We start from the raw sequence: 24316 nt of genomic DNA, 5'->3' as shown, positions 1-24316 counted from the left end.
GGTGGCCTTGAACGGGCGGCCACCGAGCCCTCAGAAAATGAACCAGAATGAGACACCTGATGTGGAAAAGAAGTGCCAATTCCTTTACGTTTCTTAAACGGGAGCCAGGATAAACTACTAACAGCAACAATTTTCGAACCTTTTTTACCAAAATCGAACAGAAAATCCATAGCAGAACCCGAAGCCGATATCTTCTTAGAACACACTGAAATCACCTCCTCTAGTGGCGAAGAGTATCGTGCTTCCTTTTTCATTGAAACTGGCAAAGAACGAAATAAATTTGGCCGTTTAAGCTGGTAGAATCTCTTTTTGGACCTTGAGGGTCGAGGAGAGTGAGCAGAGTGGGTAGGAATATTAGAGGGTGAGGGTCGAGGAGAGTGGGCAGATTGGGTAGTAGTACTGGTGGGTGATGTTGGATAAAAGTCACGGCAATGTTGGTTTTTTCCTGGGTTGTGTAAGGGATGTGTGTGGGTTGAGAGATTGGGCTGGTTTGGTGTTTGACATGATTTATTTGAAGTAACGTCAAATTGTGTTGTTATCTGTGATTGTAATTTTCTCTTTTTCACGGGTGAGAAAGTTAGAGTAGTAAACTCACAGTGTCTTTTGAGGGGAAGAGTGCTCTGGGGTTGTGGTAGGTCAATGATTTTGGAAAAACTCCTGAGATTCACTATGGTTGTTCTATATTTTTCAATTCTCTTCAGGCCAATATTCAAATTCGAGAGATTACGGGAATGTAAATTAGCAGGCTTACACGACCCGTTCTTATCAACAACAAAAGAAGCAGGGCTATAATGATTCAAAGGGCAAGCATTCTTCTTATGGCCAACTCTATTGCAGTTAGAGCACAATATAAACAAATTCTCATATCTGAAATTAATCCACTTAAACTCAGAATGTCCAAGGTCCAAGTAAAAGCCGGATATTAATGATTCCAAAACACGAATGTGAAGTTTTACTCTAACCACGCATTTAATTGATCCAGGAACGGGTTCATCCGAACACATAATGTTTCCAGCCATAGTAAGCATTGGATTAACGACATTAATCTCACATAAATTCAAAGGTACCTCATCAAGATGAACCCAAATAGCAGCCTTGTCAAAATTCACATCTCTGATTGACTTACCCTAAGTCCAAGGAGTAAAGACTAAGAGAGCCGCTTGGTACGCCGCGGAACCTTGTTGTAGCATAGCTTCTCGATCGCGAACGTCCGCACAAAGAAATAAGAAAATATTATCGAATTTCTGGACTTTAACTTCCCCAAATGTAAACCACTGGCTGGAAACCCACTTCTGGATTCGGGTCTCGGAAAAATTTCTATAGTCTATGAACTTGCCCAATACCAGATGATTGAGGAAGCAGGGATTAGAGCTTGAGGATGAGCTTCGCCGGCTCATATGGGAGCATTTACGGACTGTCATCTTATTCGAAACAGGGGAAATTAAAATAGGGGAATTAGTTGTGATGTAGGGTCACCGAAAAAAAAAACAAGAAATTGAAGAATTAAAGTGGTTATTTGTGAACTTTAATCTGATCCTAGCTTTTGTAAATAGAAATTGAAGTTTGTGTAACCATGGAGGAATAGGAAAGCGGTGGAAGACGGTGGAAAGTTGGGGTTTAGGGGATAAGGCTCTAGTGCTCTAGAGGGAGAAGCTCTCTTTGTAGAGAGAGAAAGTTTTGAGATGAGATTAAATTTTGTCACAAGTGACCTTTGCATAATTTGTGTAGCTAAGAGCCTAATACATGGTAAAACTAATTGACTCGAAGAGGACGAATACACTATTTCTTCAAGCTTTTTCATATTGGAATTTCGCAATGTTGATTAAAAAAAAAATTGAGATCTATGGAGTATTAATTTTCAATAAGAAACTATGAGTAATTGGTAATCAATCAATTTGAACATTATAGAATACTCCATTATTTAAAGACATAATTTACCTTATCTAACCTAACCTAAATTTTTTGGACCCATATTGAATGTGATTTGAAACACTCAAATGTCACATGTTCTCATATTCTAAATACATTCCATTATTTCCTCAAAAAAAAAAAAAAATAAATAAATAAAATTCCGTTATAAGTATTTTGTATTTCGAAAATTAGATAGTATGGACTACGAAGTAAATCACAATATAAAAAGGTGTTAATTTTCTTTTTTCTATTATGTCAATCAAACAAACACTTATGATCATATTCATATGCTTGCATTTTACCTACTCACAAGTATACATATGTAACAAAGCTTGGTAGAGTTGGCGGGAACTCACCTTGTGACCTTAAGATCACGAATTTAAGCCCTACCAACTACATTTGCTTGGGAATAAGGGGATTTCCTTACTTCCCCCTCTACTCTCAAGCGTTGACCTGCAGAGGTGAGGTGTCGATTTATTAGGGTTCTTTATATTACCTTGGAAAAAATAAAATAAAAAAACTATCCTAAATATTGAATAATTTTCCAAACATACACACTAATAATTCATGGCTGTTTTCTCAATAATAATAATAATAATAATAATAATAATTCATAACTGTTATGAGTGTTGAACTACATGGTTCAGGCCCAAACAGGCCCGTAGAACAGCAAGTGCAAGGTGCCCCTTTGCACAGGGTCCCCAATTTAAAGGGGCCCTTTTTTTTTAATTCTGATAATTAAAAAAAAAAGAAAAAAAAGGCTAAACCTCCTTGTTTATAACGCCAAAACATACTATGCATATTATGATATTCACTTATTCGCGCTAATCTTCCTCATTATTTTCCCCCTTTTTTCAACCTTCTATATTAATTACTCCAATTTTCCAAATTCCTCCATAATTACATCAATCAATTCTATGGAAAATATGGAACATAGTATTGCTTATTCACCCATTTAAGGATTTTCAACGAAAAAATATTAAACTCAGTCAAATTCAAACTATTTTTGTTCCATAACAATGGCAATGAGAAATCAATTTCGATCTTCCATAATTATTGTTATCAAACGGTAATTATTTTACTGTACACATATATGGGTTATCTTCCATCAATTTTTAATCATCTTCATCTATTCCCAAATGATACAACATAAAAATTGAATTGAAGATTTGAAGCAATTTCAGTTCTTTGCTCCGTGCTCATCGAATCGTTTAAATGTAATCATTTTTTTTTTTTTTTTTCTGGTCTTGATAATGAATTGAAGCAATTTTTAATAGTATTTTATAGTTTTATACACAAGTTGTTTTGATAATATGTTAATTACATAATCTGTTAATTTTAGTTAGTATTTTTACTACTATTTTAAAGGTAAATCTGTTTTGATAATCGTTTAAAGGTAAATCTGTTTTGATAATATCTGTTAATTACATAATAGTCATAATTATTGATGAATTGTATACACTTTGATCTGTTTATACTCGTACTTCTCTGTATCTAAGCAATATTTTTTTTATTTATTTTTTAAGGTCGAAATTCTAGGTAAAAATATAATTCTAGATAAAATTTTTTTTATATATTTTTCACATTATTAAGGGCTCCTATTTCGATTTGGAACAGGGCCCCCAAAATCATTGCTACGGCCCTGGGCCCAAACAATGCATGTAGGCCTAACTGCCTAAGCAATATACTCCAAGGTCCAACTTTAGCCAGTTTGGCCGTGGTTCTTTTATGTTCTTCAACTCTCGATTCTTTTTTGCTTATTAAGTTATTATGTACTTCGTAATTTCGTATCACCCAAATCATTCTATAAGTCTATTTTACCTATGCGAATATATAAAAGCTCAAACCTCACACTACCATTCTATAATACTCCATCAATTACAAGTCCTAGCCTCAAAATATTACCGGTAAGTGGATAGATCGATACTACATGTTTTAAAGTTATGTGCCCTTATAGCCTTATGTCTTACTACTATTAAATAGTCACTACCTTGATCTCATAATAAATTATCGCAATTCTAACTTATGTATGCATAATTACCTTGTATTACTATATACAAGTAACTGTTATATCAATTCACTATGTCACGTCACCCACTCACCCGAGTACCAAAATTAACTAATCCTCTATCATCCATCACTCCGTTATACTAGCTTTTAAATCCATATGGTGCATGATATAATAGAACTATGGAAGTACTTGGTTACTTAAATTGCTACACAGCCAGTCCACAACTAAGCAAATGTCTTACTCCCAAAAGTTCACTCCAGTAATATACAAGTATATAAGCCGCACATATTTAAGTGACAATCATATGCTTTTATATTGCTTGGACCAGGAAACACGTACAATACGTACGCATTGTTACTTTATTTGAATTGCGTTTGAAAATCCTTGTTTTTGAAGATTAAATTATGAAGTACGAAGTAGTGCATATCCAACAACAGGTCATCCAACAGCTGTTAACTAATTGATTTAATGATTGTGAAAGATATGATTCCCATGGTTCTACGAGTTTTGCTTTGTTTATATGGATAATTGCCCAATTTAGGATTTGTTAACTAATGGCTATATACAGTTGAGTATTTGATTATTCTTTTGTCAACTAGCTTAAGTTAATATGAATGTTACCAACCTAAACAAATTAAACAACTTCAACAAAATTTCAAAATAAAAAAAAAATGCAGCTTCTAAAGAGGATACACAAATATAGGCTGTTAATTTTATTATGATTTCTTTATATATTATTAAAAAGGGGTTATAATTTAATGCAATTTAACCCCTGTTCTGTTCAACTTATTTCCACTTATTTCAAGGTTAATAAGTTCAGATAAGATAAGTTCAGATAAGTTGTGATAAGAGTTAATCAGGTTTACCCAATTTAATTTATAACTAAAATAAGTTCTTATAAGGGCTAATAAGTTTAGATAAATTCAGATAAGATACAATAAGTTAAGATAAGTTTAGATGAGTAAAAAACAGGTGAATAGAACGCACCTTTATAATATATTTAAAGTTCAATTTGTTGAGAGAATGATAAAGTTCTTTTCATTTTGATGTCTTCGATCTTTAGCTATAGCATGACACTTTACATATAAGAAATTGATCTTTTAATGCGGTTATTGATCATATAAAATGTTGGAAACTAAACATGTTAGTTATTACTTAGATGGACAAATAAATAATTACTTCAAAGAACTTTGAATTTTGTTTCAATTTCAAATGGTATTACAGCTTAAGTTTAAAATGATTGTTTAAAATCCAATTTAATTTGATTAAATAAACCAACATTATTTCAATATGAGATCTTATTTACACTGAATACGGAGCTAAATAATAATCAATGATTGGTAAAATTCAGCATAAAAACTTTAAACTTTATACACATGCATAAAAGAAATCATCAGGAATCAGAACATCCCCCACAATACCAACCTTGTATAATGCCATGAATGATGAATCATGACCCACAAGAACAATCGGATAAAACTTGGTTGTTACATTCAACTAACTCTGTACTCAAGCCCCAACCTCCGGTTCTCATTATACTTAACCATATATAAAACACATTATTGGCCTAGATTTTAGTGCATTCCACCTAGTCCAAGAAATATTTTTAAAAATCAATTTTTTTTCTTTAATTTTTATTTTGTTTATTGATAAAGATTAACAAGAAGAACTAGTTATGACAATTTTCTCTGAAGAATGTAATCTAACGCCTATTTCAATAAACTGAAAATAACTGAACTGAAATGAACCGAAATAAATTGTTTATGAGATAAGGAAGTTAAGAAGTGAACTGAACTGAAATTAAGCTTAATTGTTTATTTAAGAAAGTATGAATTTTTGAGGTCGGTACATCGATACATGAATCAATATATCGATGAATTACTTTGTAATATATAATGTCTCATTGACGTAATACACTCTCTTTATTTCTATTTGTTAGTCTTATTTATCTCTTTATTATGATTGTACTTGAATTTTCATTTCTTGTTATCAATTAGCGATAATTTATGCTAAAACAAATAGGGACACTTACCGTACCTTGTTACTTGAAGACACGACAAGAATTGAAAGAAGAGAAATGGTCCGTGTTAACATACGAAGTAGTAAATACACTAAATAGGTACTCAACTTTCTGATTTTTTAGGAATTGGGCACTCAACTTTAATTTTTAATCAATTGGGTACTCAGAAGCTAACTTTTGTTAACTTATCAATTCTGTTAACTATAAATAATCTGGGCTTAGCCCTCTTTCTCAATTTATAAAATCATTTTTCTCAATTTCTATTTCTTTATTTTGTGTTCTTCATGAGTGAAATACTTCACATTTATATATTTCGTAAATTAGTTCCCCCGTCTCTTATAATTTCAATCCCTCTTTCTTTCTTCTTACTTCGTATTACTTCATTATATATTAAGTAAATAGAATAAACTATTGATGAATAACTCTATGCTTCTACCCCAACAAATTAAAAGAAAGCTTAATTTAAGAGGTATATATATATATATATAGGGGGAGGCTCTTGTGAGAATTTATCTTATGTGAGAATTTTTCTTATGTGAGAACACTCTTTATGTTCTAAATTTTAACTCTTATGATCTAAATTTTAAATATGATGTTCTAAACTTTTCCTCAGGTGTTCTAAATTAAATCAAATGTTCTAATTTAGTATTCACATGTTCTAAACCATAAATTAGTTAAGTTTGATATTATAAATTTTAAAAACTTGTTCCAAAATTTTAACTTGTATGTTCTAAATTTTAAAACGTGTGTTCTAAGATTTTTAGTTATATGTTCCAGATTTTAAAGCGTATGTTCTATTTTTTACTCGTATATTCTAAATTTTTTACTCACATGTTCTATATTCTATATCAATTTATTCTAAATTTTTATTCACATGTTCCTAATCTTAAATCAGATGATCTAAATTTTATTCATGTTTAAAATTTCATAAAGCAAATTTACTAAATATTTAGTCACTTGTTCTAATTCTTAAATAAGATGTTCTAAACATATTACTCACACTGATGTTCTAAATTATTACTCATATGTTCTAAAGTTTAATTTGAGTCACATGTTCTAAATTTTTTCTCTTATGTTCTAAATTTGTACTCACATGTTCTAAATTTAAGATCAATTCTCATATAAATACAAATTCTCACATATGGGCCTATTCTCACTGGATCCCACCCCTATATATATATATGTATATATATGTATATATATATATAAACTTAATTCAATTATGGAAGCTAATTGCCTAAATTCTACTAAAAATTTAAAATGTTGCAAAAGGTAAAATAATCTAGAAGACTAGAAGTACTAGCTTTTTAGCTTGAAACTCCATTGATGAAGATGCTCTGAAAAGCACTTATATGATTTTGCCTTTGAACAAAAGTTAATTGTGTTTTAAAGGAGCATTAATATTTAACATATTAACGTTACCAATTATTACACAGAAGTTTGACTCAAAAGATTGGAGTGGGCAGAGAATTTTGCCTTTAGTATTTTTGCTTGAAAGGTTAAAATTCAGAAGCTTTCTAGTGTCATATGTCATGAGATGAATTATCATACACAATTTTTGATGGAAAATAAAGTTGATTATTAACGGTGCTAAAGTAGTGACTTGATTAAAAACCAAGTAAGTGAAATGGTCGCAACATATCTCAACTCGAAATGGTCTTATATAAGTGAAATTCAACCCCATTAATTTATACACCATACCACATTACATTTCATTAACAAAAACCCCTCCAAAACTCCCTCACTCATCATGCTTAAACCCCACCACCACCACCACCACCACCACCACCTCTACCACCTCCTCTCCCTCCTATTCCTATCCCTCCACCTCCCATTTACCCTCTCCACCACCACCACCGCCCCCGCCGACATCGCCGCTTTAAAATCATTAAAATCCTCCATCACCCCCTCATCAATCTTTCCCTCCTCCTGTCTCTCAACCTGGGACTTCTCCTCCGACCCATGCTCCAAACCCATTACAACCCACTTCATTTGCGGACTCTCCTGCTCATCCAACCGAGTCACCTCAATCACACTCGACTCAGCCGGGTACTCCGGCACTCTCACCCCCCTCATCTCGCAACTCACCCAACTCATCATCCTTGACCTCGGTCAAAACTCATTCCATGGCTCAATCCCACCTTCTCTCTCCTCCCTCTCTCTCCTCCAACAACTCACTCTTAGATCAAATTCCTTTTCTGGCCCTCTTCCTTCTTCCATCTCATCCCTTAAATCTCTTCAAGAGCTTGACCTTTCTGGTAATTTACTCACTGGTACCCTCCCTAATACTCTCCCTTTTCTCTCTCATTTGACCAGGCTTGACCTTAGCTTCAACAAATTCTCCGGTAATCTCCCCAAATTACCCCCTAATCTAATCGAACTTGCAATCAAATCAAACTTATTATCTGGGTCAATCTCAAAATCCTCCTTCTCCGAGTTGACTCAGCTTGAAACGGTCGAACTCAGTGCTAACTCGTTCACCGGAGTTTTACAATCATGGTTCTTCCAACTTCCGGGTTTACAACAAATCAACCTCTCGAACAACAGTTTTACACGTGTCGAGATCTGGAAGCCTAGCAAATACAACTCAATAGTAGCCGTTGATTTGGGGTTTAACAAAATTGAAGGGTATTTTCCTGTGAATTTGACGGAATACCCTGTATTAGCCTCACTTTCGTTAAGGTACAACCGCTTACGTGGATCAATCCCATTGGAGCTCAGTAAGAAGAGTAGTTTAAAGAGATTATTTCTTGATGGAAATTACTTGACGGGGATTCCACCGGCGGGATTATTTTCCGGTGCCGGAGAAGAATCTCCGGTAGCCGGAAGTTTAGGGGATAATTGTCTGCGGGGGTGTCCACCGAAGTCGCAGCTATGCCTGCCTTTGCAAAAACCTATGTCAGTGTGTAAGCAAGTTTACGGCGGTAAAAGACATGGCAAAAATTGAATAGTCAATTTTGTCGGGAAATTAATTAATTGAAAAAAAAATTAATTATTTTGAAAAATGTTGTTTGAATAAAAGACTTTCTACTTGCTGAGGTGGCGCGTGGGGTGGGGAAATGTGAAATTGGGCGGTGATGAGGTGAGGAGGGAGATTGTGTGGTTTCGCGAGCTTACGTGGACGGTTGAAATTTGTGGTGTTTTCGAAGGGTTATAAACTAATTTGCATGGGCGTGTAGATTTCATTTTCTTTCACTTTCACTTTCAGTTTTTTTTTTTTTTTTTTTTTTTTTTTTTTTTTTTGGGAGAGGATGGGTTTTTTGTGTTGTAGGACTATGCTACTTCGTAAAAGTGTATAATAATGTGTATATTAGAATTTATTCAAATAATAATCAGATTTATAGTAGTGTATTCATTACTTGTCGTATGAATTTGTTCGTTTAGTCATTTTAAGATTGTCAATTAATGTAAATGAAGAGTAGATTTGATGTAAGTAATGAACATAATTATCAAATTAGGGATTGAATCTTTATCTACAACTATGCTTTTTTAGGCCACAACAACTTTTTATAGACCAAAAATTATATAAATAAATAAAATAAGGAGTGAGCCATAAGGAAGGGGGTGAGAATTGATCGCAAAATTTTCTAAAATAAAAAAAGACGTTTTAACCATTTGAGCTATCCCTCACTCTCTAGTTGAGGCATTGTGCATACCCCCTTCGTGTTTTAATAAGTGTTACACTTTGACCAAACACGCATGCCGAGACATGACTTTGACCCTTAATTTATCTAATTATATATTAATAAAATCATTGGAAATTTTATAATATGAAAGTATACATTATAACGATTTCAATAATGTATTATACAATAACATTTGTATTTTATATATTAGTAAACTAATCAAGTCAAAATCATTATATAAATAATGAAAAAAATCAAAGCGTAACACTTATTAAGATTGAAAAACAAAGATTCACCCCGTTGTCAAGTTGGGTAAATGTCGGTAGTAACAGCATCGCATGTCATCCATATGCAAATACAAAAACTATTACACGCCAAAAAAATTAAATAAATGGTGGGTCCATATATAAAAACAAAATTTTCTGTCCAGATATGTTGTTAATTAATTAAGCTCCAGGTACAGACAGTGTTATTACTCCGTAGTTTGATCGATCATATGATACCGAGTGATTAAATTATTTTACTGTATTAATCTTGGATAAAATAAAATGACCAATATTCAACTATACTGTAAATTTTGTTGATCAGATTTATCACACAGTTTAATTGTCAGTTAGACTTAGAAATGACGTTAATTGGAATCCAATGACTGACTGGACTGACTTTAGTCAGAAAGCTCAGAAATCTTTTTATAGCTAGTACTCCGTATAAATCATTGACATAGTACGGACTATATTATATTTTAAGATGATTTTACTAGTACTCGTATTAAATTACTGGATGATTGTGTTTCTCGCTTGCTTGCAACAATTGCAAGTACTACTGTACTAGTGTACTACAAGTAGCTCGCGTATTTTTTTTATGATTATGCAAACTCTTAATTAGACTAAAAATTCTTTATTGTCAATGTTACAAAGTATAAATACTTTATTGTCAATATATAAAAGAAAGTTGTATTTCAACAATTGTATGGTGAAAATTGAAGGATTTTAGATGTATAGTACCATGAATTGATATGATGGGACAATAATCAAATAAAATGAAATTTATAAGATTGAGACAATTTACTACTCCCTCAATACCATAATATAATTCCTATTTTTTTTTATTTTATTTTGGAGACTCAAAATGTTGTTTATGTTTTTATTTTTGAATAATTTGTAAAGATCATTATACTCTCATTTTTTTAAACTTTATTCATTGTATTTTTTAAGTTACCTTTGAATTTTGCATATATTTTATACTTTTTTCCACTTTCTCTTTTCAACTTTTGTCTATAATTACACTTTTCACATTTATTAATGTACTTCACCTACTTTTCCCGCCTATTTTTAAATACTGTGAAAAAACACAAACAAGAACTGTATATTGAGACGGAGGGAGTAGTATATAAGTTTTTATTTGTATCTAAAGAGCTAGAATTATTATTCAAGTTAAAGGTGCCTGGAGTTTAGCTCCCTAATGCTCGTTAATCATAATTAATAATTAATAATATAAATGTTATTTGTCATAACAAAAATGTTATCTACATTATTCTTGATCTTAATTGCTGAATCCATGTAATACCATTTGTTGAGGAGCCTCCTCTTCTAGATTATAACATGATTAATAACCTATCAACTTTACATAATATAAATCAATCTGTTAATTGGTTTATACTCCATACTTCATATTATTTTTTTTTATCCATTTAATTCGTTTATTATATATAAAGCATACTTTGATGTAAGTAAAAATAAATCTTATAAAACAAGTAATGAAATTTTGAGAGTGGTGCATGCAGAATTGCAGATGGATGAATTGAGAAACTTGAACTTAATGATTTTTAACTTTTTAATCAGCAAAAATTAGTAATAGTACGTGTATTATAATATACAAGTAGAGTATATGTGGGATGTCTCCTTACAAATTTTTTTACAAATTAAACATCATAGGGATACCCGGATCGGACCAATTATACAAATACTTCACCTGTTTCTTTAATATTGCAACATGGAGGAGGAATTATGCATCCCAAAGCGCAATTTAAATCTTAAATCAAGTCGAAAATACAATGGCAGTTATCAATTAATCTTAAAATTGTGACGTCGTACATATTTAATCCCTAGTATTTTAGGGAGGTGATGGGGATGACGGTTATGGAGTAGGAGGAGATGGTGTTTTAGGCGGCGTATCAGGAGGATAATAGACAGTTGATGGTGCAGATGGCGGTGTTGGATCAACAATTAGAACAGGAGGAGATGAAGGTCTAGGTGTATCAGGAGGATAGACCGGTGATGGTGGGATTGGAATAATGGATGGATCGTCGATTTGAATAGGAGGAAATACTGGTAGTGTATCGGGAGATGGTGGTGTTGGAGCTGGTGGATCGACGACTAGAATAGGAGGAGATGGACCGAGGTTTGAAGTTGAAGGATATGGTGCTGTTGTATTTGGTAAATCAGGAGGATAGACAGGTGGTGGTGGAAATATTGGGACTGAAGTTGAAGGGGCTGCTGGTGGTTGAAAAGAACAACTTGCAATCTTACCGCCTTTATTCTCATCAATTGGAGGCGAACCATATTCAAGAGATGATGACAATGATATCGGAGGACTACAAATTGGCTTGCATGAAGCGCAATCAATTGTACAACCATTAGGACAAAATTCGGGACAAACATGCTCTAAGTTATAGCACATTTTGTACTTTTTGATCTTACACGATGCTCTCATGAGATGGTTCGTGTTCCCTAGAGGAATCGCGGCATCTAGCAAGACTACCAATGACAAAAGAAAACACCCTAGATAAAATATCTTGTGCAGAGCTATTTCAAAGAATTTGATTAGTTCTCAACTGATGGGTTTGTAGCATCATTGCAAAACAGCTTATTATGTAGAGGTGTAGGCATCCAAGTTGATAATTTACTATTAATACTTCGTATTAATTCCCTAAGATGCCGGGTCAAGGCGTTAATATAACACAAATTAAGTGTATATACATACCTTCAAAGTCATCTCACATGTATATATTGTGCATATGGCGGTCCAACATAAATAAATGGTTAGTGAACATGATATATACTTGTATGAAAGTTGCAGAAAATACATATAATTAAGGTTTAAGGACTTTGATTGTTAAGTCTGCAATCGTTCTTCTTTGTTTTATTACCTGTATATATACAACTTGGAATCACCTTAATCAATTAAACTTAATTAGAGGTGTGCAATGCTAATTACAATACAAGCAAGTAGCTAGCACGATTAGATTGGAGCTTCTAATATTGTGATGCTTAATTATCGATGAAGTTGATTTTTCATTTAAGTACCAAACATTAACCAATTGGATATAGTCTGATCACAGGGTTAAAAAAGAACTAAAGACTTTATTCTTGAATGGAGGAATGCTTAACCCTTAGATATCGGAGTTATTTTCCTTTTGGGAGCATTGTGGAGTTAATTGAAGCCACTTTAAGTAAGGGACTATTAATCTAGTAATCTACTAATGTTTACAGCCATGCAAAATTCATATAAGTAATGTAATTTCTAGCAACATTGCATATCATATACTGTAAAATATTGCTCATTATTAAAGATAAGTTCAACTTAATTAATTAGACTTTTCCCGAATAAATTAAGTTTAATTAGTTGTAAATTATGATCAATACCTGGTATATAAGTAGCGATTTCAAATTCAGAGGCTAGTTAATCGTACTCTGGCAACTTTAGGTAAGGTTGGAAAAGTTGATAGATAAGTGACCTACTACATAAAATATAAAATATATGCTCAAATGCAGGCGCTTACAAAATATGATTTTGATACATTAACATATAATTCATGTTAGTTGATTAGATAATATAATTATATAAAATAAGTTTTGACAAATCGAGTGTTTTGCGTACAGCTAACCACACCATGTGGCCGCTTGTAAGATAACAAAGTAACACCAACAACACTGAACAAGTACCCCTTGTAATATTGACCAACCTCTAAAACATTAATCGAGTAACCTTGTAACACTGACCGATTAACCCCTATAATAATAACGAAGTAACACTCATGATGGCTGTGAACACTCAACAACATATAAGAATTTGGGACAGTTTTGCAATGGCTACACTAATTTTATAGCCACCATAATATTTTGATCCATGCCATTAATTATTATTATTAGATCTATACCCTCTATTTTATGGAAGACTATTTAATGGCTACAGAGAAATTGTGGCCATTGTAATTATTTTTAATTTTAACCGTTTATTTTTAAAAACCAATCTTGTCCATCCATTCAATTGACTTTAAACATTTATCAAAATATAAATTATAACATTGTTCTCAGTTATTTAAAAAAAAAAAAAAAAAAAACAAAAAAACTGCTATTTACAATCGCAAAATCACCGTTGTTGTGAAGTTTAAACCTTCAAATTATGAAGAAAGTATCTTGAATCTTGATTGTTGTTTCATAATTAATAACCATAGAAGTATCTAAGGTCTACAATTTTCATCAAAATTAATACGAATCATCATCTTCCTCATCTATATATTTAAAAAAAAAAAAAAAAAAATGGAAAAATGTCAATAAAGGTATTATGTTTTTTTGATTCATTTACAATTACAGTAGTCTCTAATTCTAACTCCTTTTCATAGAACTAAGAATTACATTAGATACCTAATACCTTACTTGGGAAGATGAACTCTGCCCATACAATTGAAACTACAAGTCATACAAAACTGCATTTAACAGATAGAGTATCTCGCTGGGAAAGATGAAGTATATAATTTTAATTGGTACTGTTAGATATATTTATTTTGTGGGATTAAAAATAATGTTTTTATAAATATATTTTTTTTATTATTACTAGAATTATGTAGACAAATTAATGATGGCTATGATTTAATATTGCATATCAATGGTTCATATTTAAATATTATAATGGCTACAAGATTATTGTAGCCATTGTAAAACTGTCCCTATTTTATTGACTAGATTACTTTTTTTTTAATTAAAAATAGTAAGTGACCCCTTCTCTTTCCCCTTCTTTTTTTTCCGATTTCTTTCCTGCTTCCTCAAATTCTCAAATGTTTCATGAAATCTTTGCACAATTTCTTTCAATTTTTATGGGAAAGCAAAGTTGCTATGGTATCTTAATTAGATACATACTACCAATAATGATAAGTGAGTTTGTTAGAGTAGACTTTTTTCCATTCATGTGATTAGAAATACATTGCAATTTTTGCTAATGTCATGATTAATGATTACTAATTAGATTTAAAAAATCAAAAGATGATAGCAATACGATAATGTTGCAGTTTGTAGTTTTTTCAATTGAATTATGCCATCAGCCCATCTCTTATAGTAGTAAAAGATTTCTTTTTACAGTTTTTTTTTCTTCCCCTACAATTGAGATTTTTTTTTTTCGATTCCTCCTCACTAATCAGTTTGTAGTTTAAACTTTTTTCCCATTTATCATCATCAAACACTTGTCTTTATTACCGGGTAGATTTTTTTTTTTTTAATAACAAATTCATATATATGAATGGACATGATTAATCTTCAATGTTTAAATAATGGAGATTGAAAGTAGTTACAATGAATACATTTATGTAGCCATTGAAAAGTCTTCCTTGTGAAATGCAAAATGATAAATGTTTGGATCGATCTCAAATACAAGTATAAAATGTTGTAAAGTCTCAAAAACCCTTTAAGGGTCCGCCCTAAGATGTAGTGGGTCGGGCCAGACCCTATTATTTTAGGGCTGGGTCGTAAACCCCTAAAAAAAAAATTAGCCCAAAAACCTTCTTCTCTTTCCTCAAAGAAAAAGAAAAAAAAAACTTCTCTGTTCTTCGTAGTCGGCGAATTATCACAGAAATCATCAGTGTGTATTTTTCTGTTCAATCTTTAGCTCGGGAAATAATTCAATATGGGATTGAAAAATATCAGGTAATTTCTGCCTCAAAATATTTTTGGAATTGTTAATTTTTTTTATGAATTTGGGGGTTAAAATTTCTGCAAAATTGATGATTAGGTCGGATGCTACGAAGAAAGCAGATCGCAAATTTGAAAAGAAACTTGAGTTTTATTCGAGTAATAGTTCCTTTCCAATTACTGAAATATTATTAATTTTTTCTGGGCTTTTACTTTAAATGGTTAAATTGGCTGTTTATGATTCTGGGTTTTGTTTAAAACGAGTGCAGAAGTCAGAGAAACTGTTGCTTCATTAAGTGCTACAAAGGCGATTGCAAAGGTAAAATTTCTAATCAAGCTTAATTAATTTACTGTGAAAAAAAAAAACAAATACATTGTAGTACCAAAAAAAAATAAAAAGATTAAAAAAATCAAAACTTTAGGCTATGATAGAGCTCCTAATTTGTTTTTTTTTTTTTTTACTTTTTTTACCTTTGTTATGGTTTAATGCTGTATGTATATCAAGTGTATTGTTGGAGGCACTTTGGTTGTTGGGAATTGAGATATACAATGATAACTTTGCATTGGTAGCTCTATATAAGAGAACTAGCAAAAGTCAATTATAAATTGGCATGTCTGTGCCATAAACAGGCACTCTATGAACGGAGGCGATGTTTTGGCGTGGTTGCCTAGGGTGGTGGTGATCGATGTTAGGTTGGGTGGTTAAACACTTGACTGTCTAATGTCATACCACCACCAAATGCAAGAGTCTGAAGTCTCAACTCTTCCACCATTACAACCATAACCAATTGTAATAGTAGGAGCAATGGAAGACAGGTGGTGAAGATTAAGAAAAACTAAAACTAGGGAGACTGGGAGATCCTCATCCTGATAAAGGGAAGGCAACAGCAGTATGTGGCCGTGGGGAGGGGGCGAGGTTATTTTATATCTCATCATGTATAAACATCCTTCCTTTTGAGATCCATCCTACATACGCCTAAGTGTAATTTTACATCCTTTACACCTCTAATACTCTTCCCGTGTGTTCTCTCCACATGATCATATATGAAACATTGTAATATAAATGGGTGTAACTACAACTGTATGTGACATTGTAAGAGTATGTAAATATGTATTGGACCCTTTAAAAAATAAAAATAATTCTGTTATAGCAAAGCATTCGCAAGTTAGTGGCCCAGCTAATGCTAGCAATTTCAGAGCAGGCAACCTAAAGTAGTGAATAGTCAGCACTCAGCAATATAAAGGTACAAAATAACTATGATATTGATCCAGAAAATATGGCCTCCCTACTTTGATATAACTGTTTGGTGGATATGGAGGTGGCGCGATTGTGTAACCTTTAATCGAATGCAAGAAATTCCAGTGGATATAAATAAATTTCTACTACAAAGATTTGAGGAAGTTTAGAGAGTTTTGGGTGATAGTGTGACTAGTGATAGTGCAGCACCTAGAATGAGGAGGGAGATCCAAGTCAGATAGACTAGTGATAGTCAGATAGTGTGACACTAGTGATAGTCTTTGAGGAAGTTTAATCGATTGCAATAGCATTTTTGTATTTGATTAATTTCTCTGATATTTTTTTTAACTCTATATTACTGCTGCATTTTGTCACTTGTGTTCTGTTTCTTTCTTTGCCAGAAAAGCAAGAGTGCAAGAAAACGGCAAAAGAAATTAAAAGCTTATGACCTATCCCTCCTCAATGAAGTCTTGCCTGAGGTGAAAGAATCACAGCAACCTGCTCCTCCACCTAAAAAATTGAATTGCAAATCCAGACAGAAACTAGTGTGAGTGGCTATTCCTTTGTTTAATTACAGTTGTTTAACTTGATTTACTGATATATCTATTGATGGCAGATTGAAGGAGACAGAACGGATGGAGGCTGTCTTAAAACATCCTGCTTTCCAATCTGATCCATTCGCTGCCATACATCGGTACCTGGTGAACACCCAACCAGCTCCTAAAGCTGAGCCTGTAAAGAAGAAGTCCAAAGACGATGCAAAGAAGAAAAGGAAGAAGAAAACAAAATCTTCTTCAAAACCACAGTCCATGGAGATGTGAATGGCAAAGTTGGGTATGTCAGCAACAGCTTTTCTATCGATTCCTCTGAAGACAGGTACAGGAGTTCAAGCTTCGGTGATACTAGATGTTGTGGGGCTATCATCACCGATGGAAAAAGATTTAGTCTGCTTGTTGGGTTGATTATCCGTCTTATATGGAAAATTGAGAATTATTAATAGGTCATGTAGCTCTTAAGTGAAAGAATCATTGCAAACCCAACGTCACCAAAAATCTTTTATAGCTTTAGGTGAGTAGATATAGCAGTGTCTTATCAAATACGTACACTGCGGTTTTTGTATGTTTGAAATTTTTTGTAGGTAGACATCTCAATACATTACATTAGTTTTCTCTTGGCTCTATTATGAATTTATGATCAGCTTTTTCATTAATATTATACGGAATAGAAATTGTCTATAAATATGAAATCTATCCAAATTATAATCGTACATCATCTATATTAATAAATCAACCTCTCCTTATTTTTCCTGACTTCACTATGACAGGCTTGACAGCTAGAAAACTTGTGACATGTATAAGTTGTTAAAATAAAATAGGGATGAATTTTAGGAATGTAAGAAAGGCTTCATGACATTTTATGAATGAATATTTTGTTTTTGAATTTTTTTTTTTCACAAGTTACGCACATGCAAGTAAGTAAAACTAGGATATTCTCATTTAAGAGGAACTTGATGCAGACTAAAATAGATTGTGGGTGGAATTTCTATAATGTTTGTTTTACGATATAGGTTAACAAAGTGAAATATTATTAATAAAATAGCACCAGTGGTCTAGTGGTAGAATAGTACCCTGCCACGGTACAGACCCGGGTTCGATTCCCGGCTGGTGCATTATTGTTTTTTTACTCGAATCCATCCATGACAGAAGTATAGATTAAATCATAAAGATGTCCATCTTCATTGTGTATTTTTACTTTAATTTTTGACAGAAGTACAGATAAATCATAAATGACCATAAATATTCATATTAAGGTATAAGCAAGATCAAGCATATAAAAATCGAAGAGGCAAGTCTATATAAGATTACAAACTCTTTCTCCTGAATGAGGTCAGGCATAGGTTACAATACAAAGAACATCGCTGTCCTACTAAGCCTACAAAACAAAAAAAACATTGGTCCAACATTGAAGTTGCACCACCTATCTACTCGCATTTGATTGACCTATATATATGACGGACAAAAAAGAGTGCAGCACGGAAGCCAACCATTCCAAGCATAAGGAAGAAGCCATAACATATGCAAGCCATGTAGCCGAAGAAAAATGATGTCTGCATGAACCCAGACATATCCGAGCGTGCATAGTAGTAGTAAAGGCAGTATCCATATATAAATAGCCCTGTAGAACCACCGCATAGGAAGGACCTGCCATAACAAGTACCAAATCAGTTAACATCATACTAATATGATTGCATCAGCTTCAGTAATATCAGACTTATCTACTCCGTACTATATTAACTTATCCAGGATATCATGGGGGAAAGTCAGAAAGCAACAATGCAGACATACAAAACAGACATATACAACAAGGTTCCAATGAAAGTAATCGTGAATCCTAAGATAAAGTAGGTAGCATGCATATTTATGCATCCAAGTTATTCCCAGAGTTAATTAAAAATGACAACTTTCAAGGTCACTAGCAAGGCAAATGCATAGAAATAAATCATACATTATGAATACACCATTCATGAAATTAATCAGACATAAGCGCAGAATACATACCTCCACCACCACTCATGGTCTTCAGCAGCAAGTTGGAAGTATGTCAAAGCAACAGTAATGAAAGCAGTGACTATAATCAAAATAATGAAGACAATGAACAAAATGCTATAAATTGTGTAAATCCTGTGTCCCCAAACACTGGCAAAGATGTAGTAGAGCTCTATGTATATCGCACTGAATGGTAAAAACCCAGCCATTGCCATCTGAGGAAGAGTCCCTCGGTACCACGGCAGTGGTGGAATTTCTCTGGGGTACTTTGTTGTGCGACATGGAGCTTGGAACTCAGCCTTGCTATTCTTTCCAGCGATCCCGCCCAATACTAGCAACGGTGAAGTTACAAGAGTCCAGATAAGAAGTATAACCATAATTGTGCCAAATGGAAGAGCAGCAGTAGCATGGTATGCTATAGCAACAGTGTTGAGGAAGCAAAAAGTGAGAAACAGAGGACCACAGAACAAGAAACCAGTCAGCAACAGATTCCTAACCTGTCAAAACAAACGGGGGAAGAAAATCAGTAAGCTTTCTGATGTCATTTTATCAGTGGGACGGTGAGGGGGTGAATCAGATGGAAGCAGAGAAATTAAGATTCAGCATGCCATATGCAGTATCACATACCCAGTTTGATCCTTCTAGCTGACAATAAAAGGAGGTTGCAGTATAACCAGCAAAGCCAGATGTAAGAGCATAGATGACAACCAGGGCCGTGAACAGTGCTCCTCGGTTGTAAGGATAAAACACTCCAACTAGTGCAAGCAAGAATATGAATACCGTCCTGAGAGCACAGAAGATATAGGTCAGATAAGATACTACAACATAGACTCCCCCATCCTCAGATGATGAAATAAATCAAGACAAAAGAAAATTAAGGTACTTACAGAGTAAATAGCTGAGTACCAGATCCAAGAGCAGCTGCCAGCACTGATTTGTACTTGGGAAACCTGAACACATCCCCATGAATATATTTCCAACCAGTTTCTTCCTGGTCTTCAGCTGTTTCTTCATCGTGTGCATACCTTTTCAGCAAGAAAATGATACATCAGAATTACAATAAATGATACAAATTGACCATATGGCTTGGTATAAACAACTACTTAGTTATCACTTAAATAAACCATTCACTCGTCAAAGTTGGTAAAGCTGCATGGTATCCATAAATAAAACAACATAATGAGTAGATTAACTCAGCGATCTTACTTGACAAAATCATTCTTGAGCACTCGCATGAGAATTGTGGCAAGAAATCCAGTCAGGAGAAGCACTGTGACACATGAGTTTATGATAGAGAACCAATGGATCTCTAAATGATGTGGAAGAGAGGAAGACTGTGAGTATTTATCCATTCTCTTCTCAAATGGCGTTTTTGTCTCTTTCCACTTCACAGAATACATAAATTCTACATCCACTTCCTTATCATCAGTAATGTCCACCAAAGAGTTGGGATCAGTTCGGACATTGATTTCAATTACACGGTCCTTGTTGTACAAGATGTCAAAATGGATATGCTTATATAAATAATACTTGTACTCGCTTGGATCCAGTTTGCCCTCCTTGTCAACTTTTCCAAGGAAACCCCAGATTGGCAAGTCATCATAGTACATTTGAAAGTAGTAATCTTTGGCTACTGCATCTCTGAATTGAACAATGTGTTCCTTGGACAACTTTTTCTTGCAGATGACTTCTGAGTCCTTGTCCACAAGGAAATCAAGCTTGTAGGGAGCACTGACTAGACGATCTCCATTTAATACTTCACCAAGAGCTTCTTTCTTCTCCTTGACATGATCTGCAATTCAGAGAAAACAGGTCTAGAATACAGCAATACAGAGGTGAAACATGCACAAATGACTAAAATAGTTATTTACCTGGAATACAGAATGGAAGATCAAAATATCGATATGTTTCACTGAAAGAAAAGGACATAAAAATCAGACAGCAATATCAGAGCCAATAAGGGGCATAAAATTCAAACAAGCATAAGCAACCAAAATTAAACCAACTCAATCAACCAAAAAGAACATTCACAATACAATATAAAAAAAATCCTGTAATGTTGAGGTTGGTGGCTCAAATTCACCAGCTCAAGCCTTTGTCACAAGTGATGAATAAAATCTAGTCCTGCTTGTCAGTAATTATTTACTTGTTAACCTTTAGATGTGTTGTTTCTCAGTAACATTCTAACAAAAGGAGGCCTACATTTAAAACCCACATATCTATGACCTTCCAAGTAGAATATTTACTTTGTACAAAAGCAGAAGACAAAGCTACAAACAAGGGATGAGCAAGTTCTTACGTCCAGATTCCTAGGACTAGACACTCAATCCCAGAAGATGAAATTTTCAGCATTCACAGCTCACAAGTCTACATTTTACCCAAATCTACTTCAGACAGTAAGAACATTACGAACCAAAAACTGAACAATATCCCCAAAATCTCCAATTTCAGTCAGAGGTAACTTCACAACCAATATAATTCACACTTAGCTACATACTTTGTATTTAAGACAGCATATAGCAAAAAGTCATCCTAAAACAACGCAGCCTAAAGTAACATATTGTCTTTTTGTCACATCTGTTTTCAGTCACTCAAGTGTAAGTCAGATTCTATATAAACCCAAATCCCTAATAAATGAGCAAATATCTTAGGTGTAGAGTATTTAATAGCCTGATTGCACATGCTCAAAAGTTAAAATATCATTACCTATTATGGTGCATTGTATTGACCAATATCAAATTAAATCGAATTTCAATATCATGCATAATATCTGCATTTAATAGTCACCAAATAAAACAAACCCTAAAAAGGAAAGTAAAATTCCTTCCAAAATCAATTCAAACATGAATCTTGAACAATTCACCATTATTCTATGAGCTTAACACATCAGATCACAATCAGGACAATCAAGCATGATCCAACCACTAATCCAAACTAATTACGCTATAACATCATCAATTTCTCACATTGATCAAATTAACCCCAAATTTCACATCAATAAGCTAAAATTCAACATATTATCAACGCAAAGATCAATCATCTGAATTTGATAAAACGAAATCTATTAATCTTAACTACAAAATTAGAAACACAACCAATTCTCACATAAATCAAAACAACGCCAAACCATTTCCTAAGCTCAAAAAATACAATTACTTCACAAATTAACAACATAATTAGCAAAAATTAGGAAAATAAATGAAGAATTAGGAAAGATAGTGACCTAGGGTTGTGGAAAGGGCCGACTTTGTTGGCGTAAAGAGGAACTTGTTCTCCAGCTTTGTAACGATGATTAGAACCATCGGATCTCACTTGAATAAAACCAGAAGAGAGCAGAAAAACAATGGCCACCATTAAAGTGGCCTTGGATTTCTCCATTGTTGCGCAAAACCTCGGTTTCTCTCTCCTCTTTCTCTTTCTCTCTCTTGAATTCTCGAGTCAAATCGCAGAAATGTAGAGAAGAAGGGGAAGAAAGAAAGAAAGAAAGAAAGAAAGAAAGATTGATCTGAATTTGGGTTATTTTGGGCCACCGTTTTATTGGGAATTTTTATGGAAGGTTGGGTTTATTTATTTATTTTATTTTTTTAAGTTTTGTGGGTCCATGTAAATATTTTTTTAATTTTTTCTTTTTTAATTTTACTGTTTGAGGAAATACTCAAAGGTAGAAAGTTGTAAGTAACTCATGAAATCATGATTGAAATTTCTTTATTCAATTTGTGTATAAAGTTTTGCCTAGAGGGTGACAAACTGATGATGCAATGATATTGGTAGTAACTTATAAAGTTGAGATTGGTACAAACATAACAACAATCAATGTAAAGTTGTGGTTTAAGCGCACATTCTAATTTAAGTAGAGTTTATACGATTTGATTAAAATAAAATAAAGGGAGTACATGAGAAATGTGACTTACATATTGGGATTACAAGTACATGGATGAAATAAACAATATATTAACTAGGCATATATCAATTGTTAACGGAAAATTAGTAGTGGTTGTGTATGTTTACTTTACATGAATATAGAACATGTCTATTATACACCCGAGTGTACCTAAAGAAGACAGACTCAGTCACTTAGCAAAATGAATGCATATTAACATTCAAGGCTGTTATTTTACACTTGAAAGCTAAGAAATCAATTGGATTATGGGGCACAAGTTCAAGGATATAGTAACAATTGTGACATGCACTTAATTTATTTTCTTGTACAATTAGGCTACCTTGCATGTTAGAGTTGGTCTTCTTCACCGTCACTTTAGTGTCTGTCCTTTTGAAAATCCATTAAATACATTTATTGGAAGTTTAAACATCCAAATTTTATTAGGGTGATGACAAAGACTATCCAACTATGTGAATGAGCAATATTTCAACCAAAGTGGTGGGTTGGCCTAATTTTGATAACAAGTTAACATATTCTTGTCACATTATGCAAAACAAAATCATAAATCCCAAAAGTAGACCAATTTCATTTACAAATTATGAATTGTACTAGCTTAAAGTTGTATTGTTTAAAGCACTAATGAAATGGTTAGCGGCATTGAGACTAATTTCTACTTAAAAAAAAAAAAAAAAAAAGATGGTAACTCCTTCAAGGCCATTATTCATAATAAGTGACGAGCAACCACCATCATACTCACATATTGGAAGAAGTGGTAATGCTCTAGTCTTGCCGTCTTGGCAATGTTGATGTTAGATGGGACAACTTACAATTACTGAGAAGATGAAGCTGCTGATTTTTTTACTTCGGGTGTTTAGATGACAGGAGTAAGGGGCTGTGAGAAGGTCTCACACTCGCACCCATGTAAGTTATCGACCACATTGAAGTGTATATATAGTATATAAAGTTCAAAACTCGAATCCTTATACTGTATGTTTACTTTCAAATACATCGTGGTGTTGCACATTTTGTATGTAACTCAAAGCTCTAAATTGAAATAAGCTGAAATGAACAAAATTAGGTTGTATACACTTGTACACTTGGAATCTGGAGACCATGTCCTGCCAGAGATAGATAGAGAGCTCAAGGGATGAAAATTTCATACAAACAAGGAGAAAGATGATG

The 24316-nt window shown here is 33.3% G+C and overlaps 2 protein-coding genes and 1 non-coding gene across 3 annotated transcripts; 2 read left to right on the top strand and 1 right to left on the bottom strand.

Moving 5' to 3' along the window:
- Positions 1-15328: 15328 nt before the first annotated feature.
- LOC145588243 (uncharacterized) lies at positions 15329-17916 on the top strand. The gene is made up of 5 exons (XM_081644890.1): positions 15329-15486; positions 15572-15630; positions 15741-15790; positions 17110-17255; positions 17325-17916. Exons 1-5 carry the CDS (start codon positions 15467-15469, stop codon positions 17527-17529), a joined length of 480 nt encoding a protein of 159 aa, XP_081501016.1. The 5' UTR covers positions 15329-15466; the 3' UTR covers positions 17530-17916.
- A 390-nt stretch (positions 17917-18306) lies between these two features.
- Positions 18307-18377, top strand: TRNAG-GCC (transfer RNA glycine (anticodon GCC)). Its single transcript has one exon. It is a non-coding gene; the product is annotated as a tRNA-Gly (tRNA).
- Positions 18378-18564: 187 nt separating this feature from the next.
- On the bottom strand, positions 18565-22747 carry LOC145589930 (transmembrane 9 superfamily member 3-like). Its single transcript, XM_081646639.1, has 7 exons — positions 22478-22747; positions 21126-21166; positions 20461-21046; positions 20142-20279; positions 19882-20038; positions 19267-19751; positions 18565-18909 (listed from the first exon to the last, which is right to left on the bottom strand). Exons 1-7 carry the CDS (start codon positions 22630-22632, stop codon positions 18690-18692), a joined length of 1782 nt encoding a protein of 593 aa, XP_081502765.1. The 5' UTR covers positions 22633-22747; the 3' UTR covers positions 18565-18689.
- Between the last annotated feature and the right edge of the window lie 1569 nt (positions 22748-24316).

This window comes from Chenopodium album, chromosome 17 (genome assembly GCF_948465745.1).
Source record: "Chenopodium album chromosome 17, dcCheAlbu1.1, whole genome shotgun sequence".
NCBI classification, from domain to species: Eukaryota; Viridiplantae; Streptophyta; class Magnoliopsida; order Caryophyllales; family Amaranthaceae; genus Chenopodium; species Chenopodium album.
Note: the sequence above shows the minus strand (reverse complement) of the source record. Positions and strands in the feature narration are given on the sequence as shown.